This window comes from Cherax quadricarinatus, chromosome 52 (assembly GCF_038502225.1).
Source record: "Cherax quadricarinatus isolate ZL_2023a chromosome 52, ASM3850222v1, whole genome shotgun sequence".
NCBI classification, from domain to species: domain Eukaryota; kingdom Metazoa; phylum Arthropoda; class Malacostraca; order Decapoda; family Parastacidae; genus Cherax; species Cherax quadricarinatus.
Genome location: NC_091343.1, coordinates 26594021 through 26614125, shown reverse-complemented (window position 1 = coordinate 26614125; position 20105 = coordinate 26594021). Strand labels below are relative to the sequence as shown.

The 20105-nt window shown below is 42.8% G+C and overlaps 1 protein-coding gene across 1 annotated transcript in view; it reads left to right on the top strand.

The window, feature by feature from the left end:
• Window positions 1–20105, top strand: part of LOC128696898 (protein unc-80 homolog) — a 1079316-nt gene that overhangs the window by 606956 nt on the left and 452255 nt on the right. Inside the window, exon 30 of the mRNA XM_070095999.1 lies at window positions 11544–11653. Within this exon, the coding sequence (XP_069952100.1) occupies window positions 11544–11653 (110 nt within the window). The remainder of the gene's footprint in view (window positions 1–11543; window positions 11654–20105) is intronic.

Genomic DNA, 20105 nt, shown 5'->3' with positions numbered 1-20105 from the left:
ATACAAACTCAGTGTGTAGCTTGCAAATCCTGGTTAAATCACAGTATAAACTTTCATTTAAGTTCTGCTCATGTATTTTAAATGATTTGTTATTAGCTAATGGAGCCATACTCTTAATCATTACAAATAATGTGAACTCAAAAATTGAACCATTCCTTTCATGTGCCCTCCTCCACAACTGCTCATAATCAAACCTCATCACACAACCGAGGTACAGCCATAATGGAGGACTCACTTGAAACAACAACTCAGACAAGTGAGATAATACCTGCCGTTGAACTTGCAACAGACTGATGCACAGTCTGCCGCTGTAGCAGCTGACCCTAATGTACAAGTAGTTTCCTACGATACCCAAAGTGGACTTACATATTTCCACATGCAGCCCCCACTGTTTCCTATAGTCAGTAGTGTGAATATACCGACTGAGGCTGTGAATGACATGCCATAGTTGTCAGCTGATGAATCTGACGCATCAGTTAATATCACCAGCAGCAGTGAGGAAGATGAAATATCCGGTACACAGAAAACCACTCAGGACTACAATCCTCCCCTTGATGAATCCAGAAGGGAAAACTTGCACACACCTTGCAGCAATAATCTCAGACACCAACTGTCTGTACGCAGCTAAAACGCAAATTTCACGAAATAATGGGGGTTATAATTTGGCAAATTAATATTAAAAATTTCTTTAACCGCTATCTCCTTGAAGTCGAACTACACAGTCACAACCTTGACATCATCCTTCTGAATGAAACAGCAGCGAGAGCAGACAAACATTTAAAGACACGTAGTTACCCTACTGTCGAGAAATGGAGAAGGCCATTTAGTGGAGTGGCTATCCTAGTGAATCTAGGAGATGCTTTCCGTAACATCCAACGAAGACAGGATTATAGCAACAGAATTGACGACTTCATATGGTCAGTTAATAGTTGGAACTAGATATTTTCCTCCTAGACAGCCATATATAGATACCACGTAGACATATTCCAACAGTCATGGCAGGAGATTGTAATGCTCATCACCCCACACTCTTCAACTGCTGCGCCGGCCATCCGCTGGCTGACCTAAAGAAAAAACAACTATTTAATATAATAACAGCAAGAAATCTATCATTCCAAGGCCCATTCTTTAAGTCATATGTAGGTTCTCATACGGGGACATCTGATATAGTCTCAACCAACAGAGATTGTGACCTATACCGCTGCAGAGTCTCCCGTGATGGAAACGTAGGGTCTGACCACATCCCTGTTATAATAACACTACAAGCATCGCCATTTAGAATACCACTACTCCGACACCTATCCCTTCAGGGACTACTTACGCAATGACCTTACTGTTTCGCTTGAGAACCAGCCTTCATATGCAATTGACGAGGCAATCAGTTCCTTCCACAAAACAATCATAGAGGCCATTCATGCAAGTTGCCAATTAAATACATGAAAGATCAAACAACAATATAAACCAACCAGGGAAAATAGGGACTGCATGAAAAATCAAGCAGTGTGTAGAAAGCACCATCAAACGAGACAGCCCACAAGGGTTATACTGCAGAGGTTGAGAAGAGAATTAATTACCCCGACCACACAACACAAAATTGTATTATGGAAATATCTTGTTCTTCAAGCTAATCAATACAAACGTCATCCTGAAAAGTTCTGGCTTCCCGTTATCTAATACATTCCTTCACCGACGACGATGATGAGGAAGTTGATATCAAACTTGATAACCAACAAGATGTGTGTGAGAAAATTCTTTCACATAATGAGAGTAGATAGTTTAATAATAAGCATTACAAGTGGGTTAACGAATTAAGAGATGACAGCAGAGCTGACCTCCATCCAATACCTTTAATTGATACATGTACTCTTGAAGATGAACACTTCCTTACATAACCAATCACACTCACAGAGTTGAGTCAAGTTATAGGCAGAAAGAGTAATAAAGCTCCTGGCATCTCAGGTATAACAATGAAACAAGTAAAGTTCTTACCCAGAAACTGCAAAAATGTCTCTGGTAAATATCTTTAATGCCATCTTGGCCTCGGGACACTTTCCAGTGGCTCTTAAGACAGCAAGGATGATATTCATTGCAAAACCCAATAAAGACAAACGTAAATCTATCTCATCACTTGAAGTCACAGGTAAAGTCCTTGAGAAAATCATTTCCAACAGATTAAACTACTATGTGGAATACAATCACCTCTTCTCTGAAAAACAGTTTGGATTCGGAACCCACAGAGGAACCCAACACGCTATAAATACCATCTTTGATGTTGTGAACAACCTGAGGTAACAGAGCAACCTTGTCTTAATTGCAACCAGGGATGTACACATAGTTTTTGACAGCTTGTGGTACGAATGACTCATATTTAAACTCGTAGACCTTCCTGACCATAACTGGAATTTTCTCAGATTCATATATAACTTCATATCAAAAAGACGATTCATCCCTACCTTTAATGGCAAGTTAGCAGAGCCTTTCACACCGACAGCTGGATTGCCACAAGGCTCGTGCCTTGGCCCGATACTATTCAAGATACAGTGGAACCTCGGTACTCGAACTTAATTCGTTCCAATAGGCTGTTCGAGTGTCAATCTCTTCAAATACAGATCGAATTTTTCCCATAAGGAATAATGTACAGTAAATTTATCCGTTTCAGACCCCATAAATACACGGTGTATTTTCAAATGGTATTTATGATTGTATTCTCGTATTCTCGTTTTCTTGGTTTCATTTGATAGAATGAAAGATAAAGATGTATTACAGAAATAGAGATGAATTTGATTTACATGATTTACAGACTAACAGTACCTTGAAATTGAGCTCAGATTAGCCGAAAAGTTCAATTTTTGCTGATGTTCAAGAGTAAACAAATTACGTCACACATCACATACACATCATGCGCTGATATTATTTATACCATTTTTTTAATAATGCAGTAGTCTGCATAATAGTAAATCTTTTGTTTTTTGTGTGAATAAAAATTTTAAACGGAAAGTAAGCGTAATATAAGAGTGGCTCGAAGTGGGAGGAGCTATAGGAGAGAGAGGGAGGGGCCAGCAGAAGGAGCATCCATTATCTGATAGTCGCCTTGATGGCCGGATACGTGAATACTGTGTTGTGTAATTTTGCTGCTATAGGTAATAAAGATTATCTATCTATCACATTTATTCCAACTTGATATCAGAAACATGATAGATAACCTAGAAACACAATAAAGATGCCCAAATTAATAATTAAAGGCATATTGTATGGACTGAGCAACAGCTGCGGAGAGACTGACGCACATGTTCTGGCATTTCATGCTTATTTGGTCGTATGCCTAACAAACAGTCGACAACTGAGTGATTTCTTTTTACGGAACAAAGCGTTCGAGTACCGAATTGTTCGAGTATGGAACCGTTCGAGTACTAAGGTTCCACTGTATGTGTAAACAATCTCCCTCAACCAGAGCTCAATGATATTATAATCACCAAATTTGCTGATGATGTTATCCACATAGTATCATCCACCCCCATAATGGGAAAATATAAGCATGCGAGGGTAATAAAAAAAATGAATATGGAACTGCAAAGAACAGCAAACTGGGAGAATAAATGGAGAATAACGACCAACCCAAAGTCCTCATCATCACCATCGGATGTTTTTCAACAACTATAGAAGACAAGGGGGGTATCTCCATCAGAGGTACACCTGTTGCTATCAGAAACCCTAACAAAATCCTGGGATATGAAATAGGCAGATTATTCCGCTCCATATCTCACATCTCTAAAAAGGTGAACTTAGTCAAAGTCCATCTCAGCAATATATACAGGTTTAATCAAGCCCTTTTTCACATCAAGAAACACCTATGCAAGATGATAATAAAACCTATGCCAGAATATCCTTGTGTACCCATGTCATTAACAACTAAAACCAATATATTACAGCTACAAAGAGCTCAGAAGAGAGCAATCTGCTTCGTCACAGACATTCATTGCATCTATCCAACAGGAGATAGATGCAATAAATGTAAGGCTTGATAAACTAAAAAACAGCTATATGACATTCAAGAACTCTATATACCAGACAGAGAAAACCCTCACCAGCCAGCAAATACCACCGGCTACATCACCAACACACCTCTCAACAAAACCCAAAGAAAGAGTGTGACGATTCATCCATAAGAATAATTTCCAGAGACCAATAATCCTGAGTTACCTCTCAGAAGATACGGATGAATGGGTAACACCAGAACCCTTTTATGTCCAGTAAGAACAAAACCACCCCCATTTATGGAGACTTCCCTTTTAACTTATTAACTATTACATCTACCCATGTAACATCTGGAAACTTACTACGGCAGGATGCCACCTCTGAAGTAGCTGAGCTGGCCAGTGTCTCTGGGTAGCAATCGATCTACATACATCAATCAGTCGTCTTGTTATTGCCATTTCCAGCCTACTTCCTGCAATCGAAAAAAGGCAATTGCAAACAGCATACCTCCTGCCAACTCAGCATCATGCAGTTATACATTTGTTATAACTGTGTGAAACAGATGGGTAAGTGTTATTTATTTATTATCACACTGGCCGATTCCCACCAAGGCAGGGTGGCCCGAAAAAGAAAAACTTTCACCATCATTCACTCCATCACTGTCTTGCCAGAAGGGTGCTTTACACTACAGTTTTTAAACTGCAACATTAACACCCCTCCTTCAGAGTGCAGGCACTGTACTTCCCATCTCCAGGACTCAAGTCCGGCCTGCCGGTTTCCCTGAACCCCTTCATAAATGTTACTTTGCTCACACTCCAACAGCACGTCAAGTATTAAAAACCATTTGTCTCCATTCACTCCTATCAAACACGCTCACGCATGCCTGCTGGAAGTCCAAGCCCCTCGCACACAAAACCTCCTTTACCCCCTCCCTCCAACCTTTCCTAGGCCGACCCCTACCCTGCCTTCCTTCCACTACAGACTGATACACTCTTGAAGTTATTCTGTTTCGCTCCATTCTCTCCACATGTCCGAACCACCTCAACAACCCTTCCTCAGCCCTCTGGACAACAGTTTTGGTAATCCCGCACCTCCTCCTAACTTCCAAACTACGAATTCTCTGCATTATATTCACACATCTCCACTGCCTCCAGCCTTCTCCTCGCTGCAACATTCATCACCCATGCTTCACACCCATGTAAGAGCGTTGGTAAAACTATACTCTCATACATTCCCCTCTTTGCCTCCAAGGACAAAGTTCTTTGTCTCCACAGACTCCTAAGTGCACCACTCACCCTTTTCCCCTCATCAATTCTATGATTCACCTCATCTTTCATAGACCCATCCGCTGACACATCCACTCCCAAATATCTGAATACATTCACCTCCTCCATACTCTCTCCCTCCAATCTGATATCCAATCTTTCATCACCTAATCTTTTAGTTATCCTCATAACCTTACTCTTTTCTGTATTCACTTTCAATTTTTTTCTTTTGCACACCCTACCAAATTCATCCACCAATCTCTGCAACTTCTCTTCAGAATCTCCCAAGAGCACAGTGTCATCAGCAAAGAGCAACTGTGACAACTCCCACTTTATGTGTGATTCTTTATCTTTTAACTCCACGCCTCTTGCCAAGACCCTCGCATTTACTTCTCTTACAACTCCATCTATAAATATATTAAACAACCACGGTGACATCACACATCCTTGTCTAAGGCCTACTTTTACTGGGAAATAATTTCCCTCTTTCCTACATACTCTAACTTGAGCCTCACTATCCTCGTAAAAACTCTTCACTGCTTTCAGTAACCTACCTCCTACACCATACACCTGCAACATCTGCCACATTGCCCCCCTATCCACCCTGTCATACGCCTTTTCCAAATCCATAAATGCCACAAAAACCTCTTTAGCCTTATCTAAATACTGTTCACTTATATGTTTCACTGTAAACACCTGGTCCACACACCCCCTATCTTTCCTAAAGCCTCCTTGTTCATCTGCTATCCTATTCTCCGTCTTACTCTTAATTCTTTCAATAATAACTCTACCATACACTTTGCCAGGTATACTCAACAGATTATCCCCCTATAATTTTTGCACTCTCTTTTATCCCATTTGCCTTTATACAAAGGAACTATGCATGCTCTCTGTCAATCCCTAGGTACCTTACCCTCTTCCATACATTTATTCAATAATTGCACCAACCACTCCAATACTATATCCCCACCTGCTTTTAACATTTCTATCTTTATCCCATCAATCCCGGCTGCCTTACCCCCTTTCATTTTACCTACTGCCTCACGAACTTCCCCCACACTCACAACTGGCTCTTCCTCACTCCTACAAGATCTTGTTCCTCCTTGCCCTATACACGAAATCATAGCTTCCCTATCTACATCAACATTTAACAATTCCTCAAAATATTCCCTCCATCTTCCCAATACCTCTAACTCTCCATTTAATAACTCTCCTCTCCTATTTTTAACTGACAAATCCATTTGTTCTCTAGGCTTTCTTAACTTGTTAATCTCACTCCAAAACTTTTTCTTATTTTCAACAAAATTTGTTGATAACATCTCACCCACTCTCTCATTTGCTCTCTTTTTACATTGCTTCACCACTCTCTTAACCTCTCTCTTTTTCTCCATATACTCTTCCCTCCTTGCATCACTTCTACTTTGTAAAAACTTCTCATATGCTAACTTTTTCTCCCTTACTACTCTCTTCACATCATCATTCCACCAATCGCTCCTCTTCCCTCCCGCACCCACTTTCCTGTAACCACAAACTTCTGCTGAACACTCTAACACTACATTTTTAAACCTACCCCATACCTCTTCGACCCCATTGCCTATGCTCTCATTAGCCCATCTATCCTCCAATAGCTGTTTATATCTTACCCTAACTGCCTCCTCTTTTAGTTTATAAACCTTCACCTCTCTCTTCCCTGATGCTTCTATTCTCCTTGTATCCCATCTACCTTTTACTCTCAGTGTAGCTACAACTAGAAAGTGATCTGATATATCTGTGGCCCCTCCATAAACATGTACATCCTGAAGTCTACTTAACAGTCTTTTATCTACCAATACATAATCCAACAAACTACTGTCATTTCGCCCTACATCATGTCTTGTATACTTATTTATCCTCTTTTTCTTAAAATATGTATTACCTATAACTAAACCCCTTTCTATACAAAGTTCAATCAAAGGGCTCCCATTATCATTTACACCTGGCACCCCAAACTTACCTACCACACCCTCTCTAAAAGTTTCTCCTACTTTAGCATTCAGGTCCCCTACCACAATTACTCTCTCACTTGGTTCAAAGGCTCCTATACATTCACTTAACATCTCCCAAAATCTCTCTCTCTCCTCTGCATTCCTCTCTTCTCCAGGTGCATACACGCTTATTATGACCCACTTCTCGCATCCAACCTTTACTTTAATCCACATAATTCTTGCATTTACACATTCATATTCTCGTTTCTCCTTCCATAACTGATCATTCAACATTACTGCTACCCCTTCCTTTGCTCTAACTCTCTCAGATACTCCAGATTTAATCCCATTTATTTCCCCCCAACGAAACTCCCCTACCCCCTTCAGCTTTGTTTCGCTTAGGGCCAGGACATCCAACTTCTTTTCATTCATAACATCAGCAATCATCTGTTTCTTGTCATCCGCACTACATCCACGCACATTTAAGCATCCCAGTTTTATAAAGTTTTTCTTCTTTTTTAGTAAATGTCTACAGGAGAAGGGGTTACTAGCCCATTGCTCCCGGCATTTTAGTCGCCTCATACGACACGCATGGCTTACGGAGGAAAGATTCTTTTCCACTTCCCCATGGACAATAGAAGAAATAAAGAGGAACAAGAGCTATTTAGAAAAAGGAGAAAAACCTAGATGTATGCATATATATATATATGCATGTGCGTGTCTGTGAAGTGTGACCAAAGTGTAAGTAGGAGTAGCAAGATATCCCTGTTATCTAGCGTGTTTATGAGACAGAAAAAGAAACCAGCAATCCTACCATCATGCAAAACAGTTACAGGTTTCTGTTTCACAGTCATCTGGCATTATCCGCATTAAATGAAATTGATTTCATTAATGACACTACACACACACATTTGTATTACAATGCACCTTTATCTCACCTAATCTAAACCTACCCACCCTTTTCCCACTTTGCTATCCTTTAGACTTGCATGACCAAAGCTCTGGTCATTCAAGTCTAAAGACTTCTTCATTGTCGTATGTACTGGTGATAATGAAGCATCCAAACTCATGGACGACACCGCAGTGAAGACCGACAATTTAACATATCTCTTTCTCCTTTCCCGCTGATGAAACGTTCTGTTTTTGAAAAACAGCTGGACACGATCCTCACATCCTTATCACCTGTTGACCTGAAGACCTCTGTCGAGGAACAAAACACTTGAGTCTCGGTATACACCAACACCAGAATCCCTAACGCCTCTTCAGTGATCAAAATCATCTTTTCAAACATCGCTATGAGTAACCAAGTGCTCTCTGACTGACTAGCCATCTCATACTACCATATTCATCCACGTCATATAGAACCAGAATATTTTGTGCATGTCTCACCTTTCACTCAACGAACCACTGTCCCATTACAGATAAGAAATTTTGTTCCAACTGTGGGAAAGGTCACGGCTTCAAAGCCTGCACCACCACTAATACCACTCCAACATGCCTAAACTGCAAGGGTACTCATCATATCTCTGCAGCCAAATACCCACTAAGAAAAAAAGTGCAGTCTTAGAAAATCAAGGAAGAAGCTAAGAAAAGCCGCCTCAAAGCGCCGACATAAGCCGCCATAAGAAAACTCCGGTCTGACACCACTAGAATTCTTCAAGCTACACAACAGTCCTCTCTACCCACCAACTCTCTCTTCACTTCCGAGCGCTGCTCCATCCAAGGTGCTGTATTGCATGGTGTATGCAAACCTTGCAAATGCAGCCAACCCAGGCACTTTCAACACCACCATGTAGACGAATGGTTCAGAGAACCATTCATCTACAAACCTGTCAGACACTGCAACTTCTTGGGATCTTAATACTTGGGAATTCTTCGCTTGCCTAATTCTTGGGCACGACCTACTTCCACATTGAACAAATGTGACACCACTTATGACTGCTGCACCTCTCCTGCCATACGGTTTATAAGCTGCTTCTCCGCTGATATGCCGTATTCTATTCAAGATTGATGGACTGACCACATCGACTCAAGGTTGAGGGACTGATTACCTCATTCTCCTCCTGTTCTTCAAGATTCTCCTTTGTATGGACTGATGAAGCCACTGTGTGGCGAAACGTTTCCTCAATAAATATACCCAAGAGTTGCACATGTGTCTAATTTATCAACAGCACCATAAACGAACTATTCCGTCTTAACAACATGCCTTCCTTCGTCTTCCATTTCCTCATGTCATTTTTAGAAATTTAATCTTCTAATAAAATTATTGATATAGAATTTTCTTATTCTCACCAGAACAGACAATAAATTGAAAAACAAATAAATTGACATAACAAACAGTTATCATTACTTGCATATAACTGTTAACTTAACATCACTGTATTACTGTGTAATTCGGTTCCGATATATTTCAAGCCTAATGAAAACGGTATAGATTCGTCTAACCAAATAAAAGCAACATGAATATTTCAAAGCAAATGATAGCAGAATAGATGGAAATAATATATACTTTTTTTCCTTTTGAACTTTGTGGTTATACTCATTACAAATAGGTTTTTCCAGTAACTATCTATGCATTACTGTTTACTGAATGAATATAAATTAGCTAGTATTATGCACTTCCTGCCCACTCCATGGATGGTAGTAAACAAAGTGAACAATTTATATAATGAGTTGGTATAAACCTTGGTAATAAATACCGACAAGTTGGTTTAGAAAGACACGTAAGCAAACACTATAACATATTTATTAGAAAACGTTTCGGTCCTGGGACCTTGATCACTTCTAACATACAGAGGTAGAAAGACATTATATATATAGGCGGAGAGTGAGATGTGACGCACGTGACCTGAGGAATGTCATAAGAACATAAGAATGGAGGAACACCGCAGAAGGCTCACTGGCCCATGCGAGGCAGGTCCTTATCAAAACAACCTCTTCCTATGATGAGGACGGGTAGACGATGAAATCATGTGACTCCTGTGTTGTTGGGTTGGTGCTGCTTAAGTATCATGTATGCCAATGTTTTTGAAATTTTGTAGTTTCCAGTGTTGCGTTCTATAGTGTCGGTGACGGTGATTAGTGAGGCTTCTAGGCACCGTCGGCGTCTGAGGTCTGGTTCGGTGAGAACGAGTTGTGCCTCGTTCCAGTTCATCAAATGCCCCGTGGAGTCTCTGTGGAGGACACAGGCGTACCTTACATCGTCTCTGTTAGAGGCATTTCGATGCTCATTCAGGCGGACTGCAAGATCTCTGCCTGTCTCGCCTACATATTTCTTGGGACAGAACCCACAGGGGATAGTGTAGACGCCTGCTGTAGAAGTTAGAGGTGTGGGGCTGCGTTTAGTAGTGATGTCTTTGATAGAGGATGTGTTTATGGTGGAAACGTTGATGTTACTCATAGCAAGTGCCCGGCGAGTATTGTTGGCAACATCGCCACATGGGAGTACTATGAACTGTTTAGGGGGCTGTTCCATGGGCGGTTTGTTGAGGATAGCTTGTGCCTTGAGTCTGCAATCTCGGATGAAGAAAGATGGGAACTGAAGACGTGTAAAGGCTTGTGTTATGTAAGTGCATTCTTCTTCTAGAAAACAAGGGCTGGAGATGCGAAGAGCTCTCAAGAAGAAGCCAATGAGGACTCCTCTCTTAGTGCGGGTGTCTTGGTGTGAATAAAAGTGTATAAGATCGTCCTTGTTGGTAGGTTTTCTATACACTTTGAAGAGAAGTTTGTCACTGTCGGGAGATCTGCACAGTAGAACGTCGAGGAAAGGAAGTTTGCCATCATTTTCGAGTTCAAGTGTAAACTTTATTGATGGTTCAACTGCATTGATCTTGTTGAGAAGGGCCTGGATATTGAGACGTCTCGGATAGAAAACCAATATATCATCAACGTATCTTAGCCAGGTAACGGTGTTGGGAATGAGGGTGCTGAATTTCTCTGTCTCCAAGTTTTCCATGAAGAGGTTGGCAAGCACAGCACTGAGCGGGCTGCCCATTGCCATCCCAAAACATTGTTTGTAACAGTTGTCCTGATACTTGAAGAAGTTGAAATTAACACACAGTTCCACTAGATTGATGAAATCTGGAAGAGGTAAAGGGAGGTCGTGGTTTTCAGTGAGCCTCTGTCTCAGAATGTTGATTGCAGCGTCAGTAGGAACGTTGGTAAAGAGGGCTTCAAGACTGGGACCTGCTAAGGAGATTTAAGCAGTAATGAATTACTTACATAATTAATGAAATCAGGAACAGTAGTAACGGGTTGGTTACAAAATGAACAAAGTCAAATACTGTACAAACTATACTGAAGCATATTTGGTACTGTACTTAAGATGTTTCTCTTTCAGACCTATGAGTCTGAAGCTGATGCAAGCAAGACGCAGAATGGAGGATCACATATTTCGTATTGGATTTGGAAAAGGCAAGAAGAAGGATTATAGCTGTGATGAGACTCCAGGTAACACTAGTAGACTAATTCATTCCAAGGTGCCTTAGGAATACCTTTCACTCTCTTTGATCTCACCCGATTGCATCCCATTTCCCTGGCACTGAATGCCTTATTAAGGTTAAGTGTTTTATCATGATAATTCGAATAATGAAAATAACGATTATAATTATTATTATCGTTTTTAGGGAAATTACACACACACACACACACACACACACACACACACACACACACACACACACACACACACACACACACACACACACACACACACACACACACACACACACACACACACACACACACACACACACACACACACCTGGAGCCACATGGGGGACCAGAAACGTGGAGGGCTAAGATGATGGTGGTACTACTGGAGATCTTCATGCATCAACACGTTACGGACACTACCAGAGAGAGATATGATAAAACAGGAAGACTGGACCTAATATTCACCTTGAGTAGTTCGACGTTGAGGCCATCACATATGAAAAGCCCCTCGGAGCTAGCGTTCACGTGGTCCTAAGCTTCGTATATATTGTATAGTTACAAGTGGAGAGGGAAGCAGGACGAGTAGGAAAGGAGAAGCCAAAGTACAAAAGAGGGCACTACATTGGCATGAGAAATTTCCTGCATGAGATTCAGCAGGAAAGAATACTGGTGGAAAAATTAGTAATTGAAATGCAAGGAGGCAGAGGAGAGGTTCGTACCCAACGGCAACAGAAACAATAAGAACGAGCCCTTGGTTCACCCAAAAGTGTAGAGAGGCCAAACCCAAGTGCGATAGAGAAGACAAAGGACCCAGGAAAATATGGAGATTCGTCCATGAGCAAGAAACGAATATGCAAGACACGGAGGGGACCAGCGGCAATAGGAAAACGACATAGTATTTTAGCCAATGCTGAACCAACGCTGTTGTTCAACAACATCAGGAGGAAAACAACACTCAAGGACCAGGTAATCAGTCTGACGAAGGAAGCAGGGGAGATCACGAGAACGATGGAGAAGTATGTGAAGGGCGCAGCACAAGATTTTATGAAGTATTTTCTGCGGAGACAGAAAGGACCCCAGAAACCCGGAATTGTGGGGTGCATCAACAAGTGCTGGATATAATACATACAACAGAGATGGAGGTAGGTGGGACCGGACAACATCTCTCCATGGATCCTGAGAGAGGGAGCAGAGGTGCTGTGTGTCCCACTTACAACAACCTTCAACACGTTTATGGAAACAGGGCAACTATCTGAGGTGTGGAAGACAGCAAATGTAGCTCTAATATTTAAGAAAGGAGAGAGACAGGCAGCATTAAACCTCAGACCAGTGTCACTGACATGTATACGTAGTATGCAAAGCCAGGAGACGAGTAGTGAACACAAAGAAAGGAATAAACTTATAAACAATAACCAGCACAGTTTTAGGAAAAGGAAATCTTGTGTCACAAACCTACTGGAGTTTTACGACAAGATAACAGAAGACAAGAGTGAGAGAAGTGTGGGTAAAATGTATTTTCTTGGACTGTAAGAAGGCTTTCGACGCAGTTCCACACAAGAGATTAGTGCAAAAGTTAGAGGAGCAGGCAGGAATAACAGGAAAGGCACTGCAATGGATCAGAGAATAACTGACAGGAAGGAAACAGCGAGTCATGGTAGGCGACGAGGTGTCAGAATGAGCACCTGTGACAAGCGTGATTCCACGGGGGTCAGTCCTAGGGCCGGTCTGTTTCTGGTATAAGTGAATAATATTACAGAAGCTATGGTTTCAGAAGTGCTCCTGTTTGCAGATGATGTGAAACTAATACGAAGAATTCAAACGGATGAGGATGAAGGATCTGGACAGGCTACAGGCCTGGTCCAGAAACTGGCTCCTGGCGTTCAACCCCACCAAGTGTAGTCATGAAGACTGGGGAAGGGCAAAGAAGACCGCAGACGTAGTACAGTCCAGGGGACCAGAGACTACAAACCTCACTCATGGAAAAGGATCTTGGGGTGAGTTTAACACCGGGCACATCTCCTGAGGCACACATCAACCAAATAATTGCTGCAGCATACGGGCGTCTAGCAAACCTAAGAAGAGCATTCCAAAATCTCAATAAGGAATCGATCAGGACCCTGTACGTTAGGCCTATATTGAAGTATGCAGCACCAGTTTGGAACCCACACCTAGCCAAGCACGTATGGAAATTAGAGAAAGTACAAAGGTTTGCAAGAAAACTAGTCCCGAAGTTAAAAGGCATGTCCTAAGAGGATAGGTTAAGAGAAATCGACCTGACGACACTGGAGGACAGGAAAGATAGGGGTGATATGATAACGACATATTAAATACTGAGAATAATCGACATGGTGGACGGAGGCAAGATGTTCCAGAGGTGGTACACAGCAACAAAGGGTCACAAATGGAAGTTGAAGACTCAGATGAATGACAAGGATGTTAGGAAGTATTTCTTCAGTCACAGAGTTGTCAGGAAGTGGAAGAGCCTGGGAAGTGATATAGTGGAGACAGGATCCTCACATAGCGTTAAGAAGATGCATGATAAAACTCACGGAGCTGGAAGAGTGATCTAGTAGCGACCAGTGAAGAGGCGGGGCCAGGAGCTGTGACTCGACCCCTGCAACCACAACTTGGTGAGTACACACACACACACACACACACACACACACACACACACACACACACACACACACACACACACACACACACACACACACACACACACACACACACACACACACACACACACACACACACACACACATTGGGTTAACGGTGTGATCTGAAATATTAACAAATACATATGTTAGTTGGTTATAACAGCAGTGTAGTGATAAGGTCATGAAAGAGTGATTAAGTAAATACTGAAAGTAAGAAAAAATTAGTCAATTCCCAGCTGTTGGTGTTGTGAATGTAGCTAACATCATCAGACTTGTTATGACCATAATACTGTACTAAAGAAAAAAGAGGGAATACCAAGTCTTAAAAGAAAAATAAAATAAAAACTTGAATGCATGATGAAGTTCCTGAAGGAGTTACAAAATTGAAGGAGTTGATAGCAGCCGACCAGCAGGAACCTCCATTGTTGTGCAGACGACATCACTTGCCTATTTGTGGTTAATTTTGGTTAGTGTCTAAAGTCTCAGTGTCTCGCCCTGCTGGTTGTATGCTATACCATCTCTCTCTCCCTATTTCAGTACCAGGAGATAGATAGTGGTTAGTAAATTATCTAAATATCGCCAGGTAAACTCCAGAAGAGTTGTGTAGCCTAGTGACCCCCCCCCTCGTGTAGCCTAGTGAACCCCCCCCCCTGACAGCAACAAGCTAGTAAACAAGTATGCACATACAAACACACGTGTGCACCCGTAATTATTATTATAATAAACATTAGTATATATTAATAAGGAATTGAGTGAGAAAAAATAATCCTATAATCTTCAAAAAGTAAAGTAGCCTAGTGTGCGGAGATCTGGGCCGGGAGAGTACCGGTGAACCAACAACAACAAAGATCTGGGCCGGGAGAGTACCGGTGAACCAAGAACAACGAAGATCTGGGCCGGGAGAGTACCGGTGAACCAAGAACAATAAAGATCTGGGCCGGGAGAGTACCAGTGAACCAAGAACAATAAAGATCTGGGCCGGGAGAGTACCGGTAAACCAACAACAACAAAGATCTGGGCCGGGAGAGTACCTGTGAACCAACAACAATAACAGATAGTGTTGACGTAACCCCCCCCCTCTTTTTCAAAGAACGACAAGCTAGTAAACACACACACACACACAAACACAAGTGTACACACAAACACAAGTGTACACAATTAATATTATATAGTATATATTAGTGTATATTAATAAGGAATTGATTGTGAAAATTTTTTTATGATCTTCAAAAAAGTAGCATAGCCTAGTGTGCGCACGAACATCCATTCACCCACACACACCCACACACCCCCACACACACCCACACACACCCCCACACACACCCCCACACACATTCACACCCCCCACCCCCCCCACACACACACATTGCCAGACTCACACATACACTCCCCCCCTCCCCCACCGACATCTCACTCCTTCACCTGATCCCTCCCCTCCCTCTTTCACCCACCCCCATCCCACCACTCCCTCTCCCACTCACCCACTTGCTTCACTCTCCTTCCCACTCCCCTTCCCACTAATCTCCCACATAGCCACAGTTCCTCCTCTACCTCCCCCCCCCACACTCTGACATACACAATACTAACCTAACATACAGAATTACATAGGTTTCCCACTCTGAGGCAATCAGGATAAAACAAAAATGGGTTGCCAGAGAGCAACAAGAAAAACCAAGGGACAGGAGGAGGAAACTGCAAAGGAAGATTGGGCAGCAGAGCTCACAAAAAGGGAACATGAATGGGAAAAGAAAATAGAAGAACTTAGCATGGGAATGAAAGAGAGGATAGACATGGAAAGCAAGAAGTGGGAGGTGCAAGTCAAAGCAGCAGAGGCCAGGATACAGAGTTTAGAAGAGGAACTGAAAAATCTGAAACAGCCTAAAGAACTAAAGAACATTTTGGGATTGACAACAGAGACTGCTACCTCAGTCACAAATAAGGGGACTGTAGGGAAAGAAGGAGCAAAACAGCATGTAGAAGCTCAATCAGTGGAGAATGTAGTAAATGAAAGACCTAAGCTATATGTGGAGGCCCTAACAGACCACAGCAGAGCCCAGGGAAAGCCGAGAAGGGAAAATGATAGGCCACTGAGCCCAAGTACATTAGCTAGTGAAACTGAAGAAAGGAAAGCTGCAATGGAGGAAATCAAATTGAATGAGAGGATACACAGGGATATGCAGTGGAAGAATGAAAGGGATAGGTCAGTCTTTGTGTATGGGCTCCAGTAAATTGAAGGGGAAACATATGAAGCAAGAAAACAAGGGAAAAAAAAGCAAATGAAAGCATCATAAAAGCAATAGGACGACATGACCCGGCCAGTGAAAGTGACCTTCAAGGCAGAATCGACTCGGAACAGGATCCTGCAGGAGAAAGCATGATTAAGGGACATGCCGGCATACAGGAAGATGTATCTTGACCGCGACAGAACACAAGAAGAAAGGCAGAAACTGAGAGAGATGTTACAGAGGCAAAAGGAGGAAAGAGAGGGGATAGAGGAGACAGACAAGAGACACCAGACCCAGGAAGAAGATCAGATACAGCCTCCCTCACAACTTCCTATAGAAGCCTCCCAATCAGGTCAACCCCAGTGCAACCAAACACTCTAAACCAAAACACCCATGCCATATGCAGTGCCCCCACTCACTGCATTACAAGCTCCACCCCCAGAGCAACCACCCATAGTTCCTTATCAGGTCTCCCACTTCCCCAACCCCAATATACCTCCCAGACCACAGTCTTAGAAAAGAAGTTGAAAGTGTGGTATACAAATGCAGATGGAATAACAAATAAGTATGAGGAGTGGCATGAAAGAATCAAGGAGACATCCCCAGACATAATAGCACTCATAGAAACAAAACTCACCAGAATAATAACAGATTCAATCTTTCCATCATCAAATCCTCAGGAAAGACAGAGGGAGGAGAGGGGGAGGAGGAGTTGCACTGCTCATTAAAAACCAGTGGGGTTTTGAGAAATTGGAAGGAATGGATGGCACGGGCGAAAGGGACTACTTAGTAGGAACAATCCAGTCTGAGGGACATAAGGTTATAATTGCAGTAATGTACAACCCACCACAGAACTGCAGGAGACCAAGAGAAGAATACAATGAGAGCAACAGAGCAATGGTAGACACACTACCCGAGGTGGCCAGGAGAGCACACATGGGGGGAGCAAAGTTACTAGTTATGGGTGATTTCAATCACAAGGAGATTGACTGGGAAAACCTGGAGCCCCATGGGTGTCCTGAAACATGGAGAGCCAAGATGATGGATGTGGTACTGGAAAACCTCATGCATCAACATGTTAAGAGACACTACCAGAGAGGTGAGGATATCATGTATGAAAGGCCCCTGGGAGCTAGCAATCATGTGGTTCTGTGCTTCGACTACATAGTTGAGCTTCAAGTGGAGAGAGTAGCAGGAATAGGTTGGGAAAAACCAAACTACAAAAGGGGGAACTACTCAGGCATGAGGAACTTCCTGCAAGACATTCAGTGGAAGAGGGAACTGACAGGAAAACCAGTACAAGAAATGATGGACTATGTCACAACAAAATGCAAGGAGGCAGAGGAGAGGTTTGTTCCCAATGGAAACAGAAATAATGGGAAGAACAGAACGAGTCTTTGGTTCACCCAAAAATGTAGGGAGGCAAAAAGTAAGGTATACTAGAGAATGGAAAAGGTACAGAAGACAGAGAACTCAGGAAAATAAAGAGATTAGCTGAAGAGCCAGAAACGAATATGCACAGATAAGAAGGGAGGCTCAGTGACAATATGAAAATGACATAGCATCGAAAGTCAAGTCTGACCCAAAGCTGTTGTATAGCCACATCAGGAGGAAAACAACAGTCAAGGATCAGGTAATCAGACTGAGGAAGGGTGACGGGGAGTTCACAAGAAACGACCGAGAGGTATGTCAGGAGCTCAACACAAGATTTAAAGAAGTATTTACAGTGGAAACCAGTAGGACTCCAGGAAATCAGAACAGGGGGGTACACCAGCAGTGCTGGATGAGGTGCATATAACCTAGGAGGAGGTGAAGAAGCTGCAATGCAAACTTGACACCTCAAAGGTGGTGGGACCAGACAACATCTCTCCGTGGGTCCTTAAAGAGGGAGCAGAGATACTGTGTGTGCCATTTACAAAGATCTTCAACACAGCAATTGAAACTGGGCAACTCCCTGAGGTATGGAAGATGGAAAATGTAGTCCCAATTTTTAAAAAGGGAGACAGACATGAGGCACTAAACTACAGACCTGTATCACTAACGTGGAACACCTGGAAAGAAACAAGTGCATAATTGACAATCAGCATGGTTTCAGGGAAGGAAAATCCTGTATCACAAACCTACTGGAGTTTTATGACAAGGTGACAGAAGTAAGACAAGAGAGAGAGGGGTGGATCGACTGCATTTTTTTGGACTGCAAGAAGGCCTTCGACACAGTTCCTCACAATAGGTTACTGCAGCTAGAGGATCAGGCACACATAACAGGAAAGGCACTGCAATGGATCAGAGAATACCTGACAGGGAGGCAACAACGAGTCATGGTACGTGACGAGGTGTCAGAGTGGGCGCCTGGCAAGCCTGAGAATAGCATTCCGATACCTTAATAAGGAATCGTTCAAGACACTGTACACTGTGTATGTTAGGCCCATACTGGAGTATGCAGCACCAGTCTGGAACCCACACCTGGTCAAGCACGTCAAGAAGTTAGAGAAAGTACAAAGGTTTGCAACAAGGCGAGTCCCAGAGCTCAGGGGAATGTCGTATGAGGAAAGGTTGAGGGAAGTCGGACTGACGACACTGGAGGACAGAAGGGTCAGGGGAGACATGATAACGACATACAAGATACTGCGGGGAATAGACAAGGTGGACAGAGATAGGATGTTCCAGAGAGGGGACACAGAAACAAGGGGTCACAACTGGAAGCTGAAGACTCAGACGAGTCACAGGGACGTTAGGAAGTATTTCTTCAGTCATAGAGTCTCCAGGAAGTGGAATAGCCTAGCAAGTGAAGTAGTGGAGGCAGGAACCATACATAGTTTTAAGAAGAGGTATGACAAAGCACAGGAAGCAGAAAGGGAGAGGACCTAGTAGCGATCAGTGAAGAGGCGGGGCCAGGAGCTGAGTCTCGACCCCTGCAACCACAATTAGGTGAGTACAATTAGGTGAGTACACACACACACACACACAAGAACTGCTAGAAGGCCTTCGACACAGTTCCTCACAAGAGGTTACTGCAAAAGCTAGAGGATCAGGCACACATAACAGGAAAGGCACTGCAATGTATCAGAGAATACCTGACAGGGAGGCAACAAAGAGTCAAGGTACGTGACGAGGTGTCAGAGTGGGCGCCTGTGACAAGCGGGGTTCCACAGGGGCCAGTCCTAAGACCTGTGCTGTTTTTGGTATATGTGAATGTCATAACGGAAGGGATAGACTCAGAAGTGTCCTTGTTTGCAGATGATGTGAAGTTAATGAGAAGAATCGAATCGGACGAGGATTAGGCAGGACTACAAAGAGACCTGGACAGGCTACAAGCCTGGTCCAGCAACTGGCTCCTTGAGTTTAACCCCGCCAAATGCAAAGTCATGAAGATTGGGGAAGGGCAAAGAAGACCGCAGACACAATATAGTTTAGATGGCCAAAGACTGCAAACCTCACTCAAGGAAAAGATCTGGGGGTGAATATAACACCGAGCACATCTCCTGAGGCGCACATCAATCAGATAACTGCTGCAGCATACGGGCGTCTGGTAAACCTACGGATAGCGTTCCGATACCTCAGTAAGGAATCGTTGAAGACTCTGTA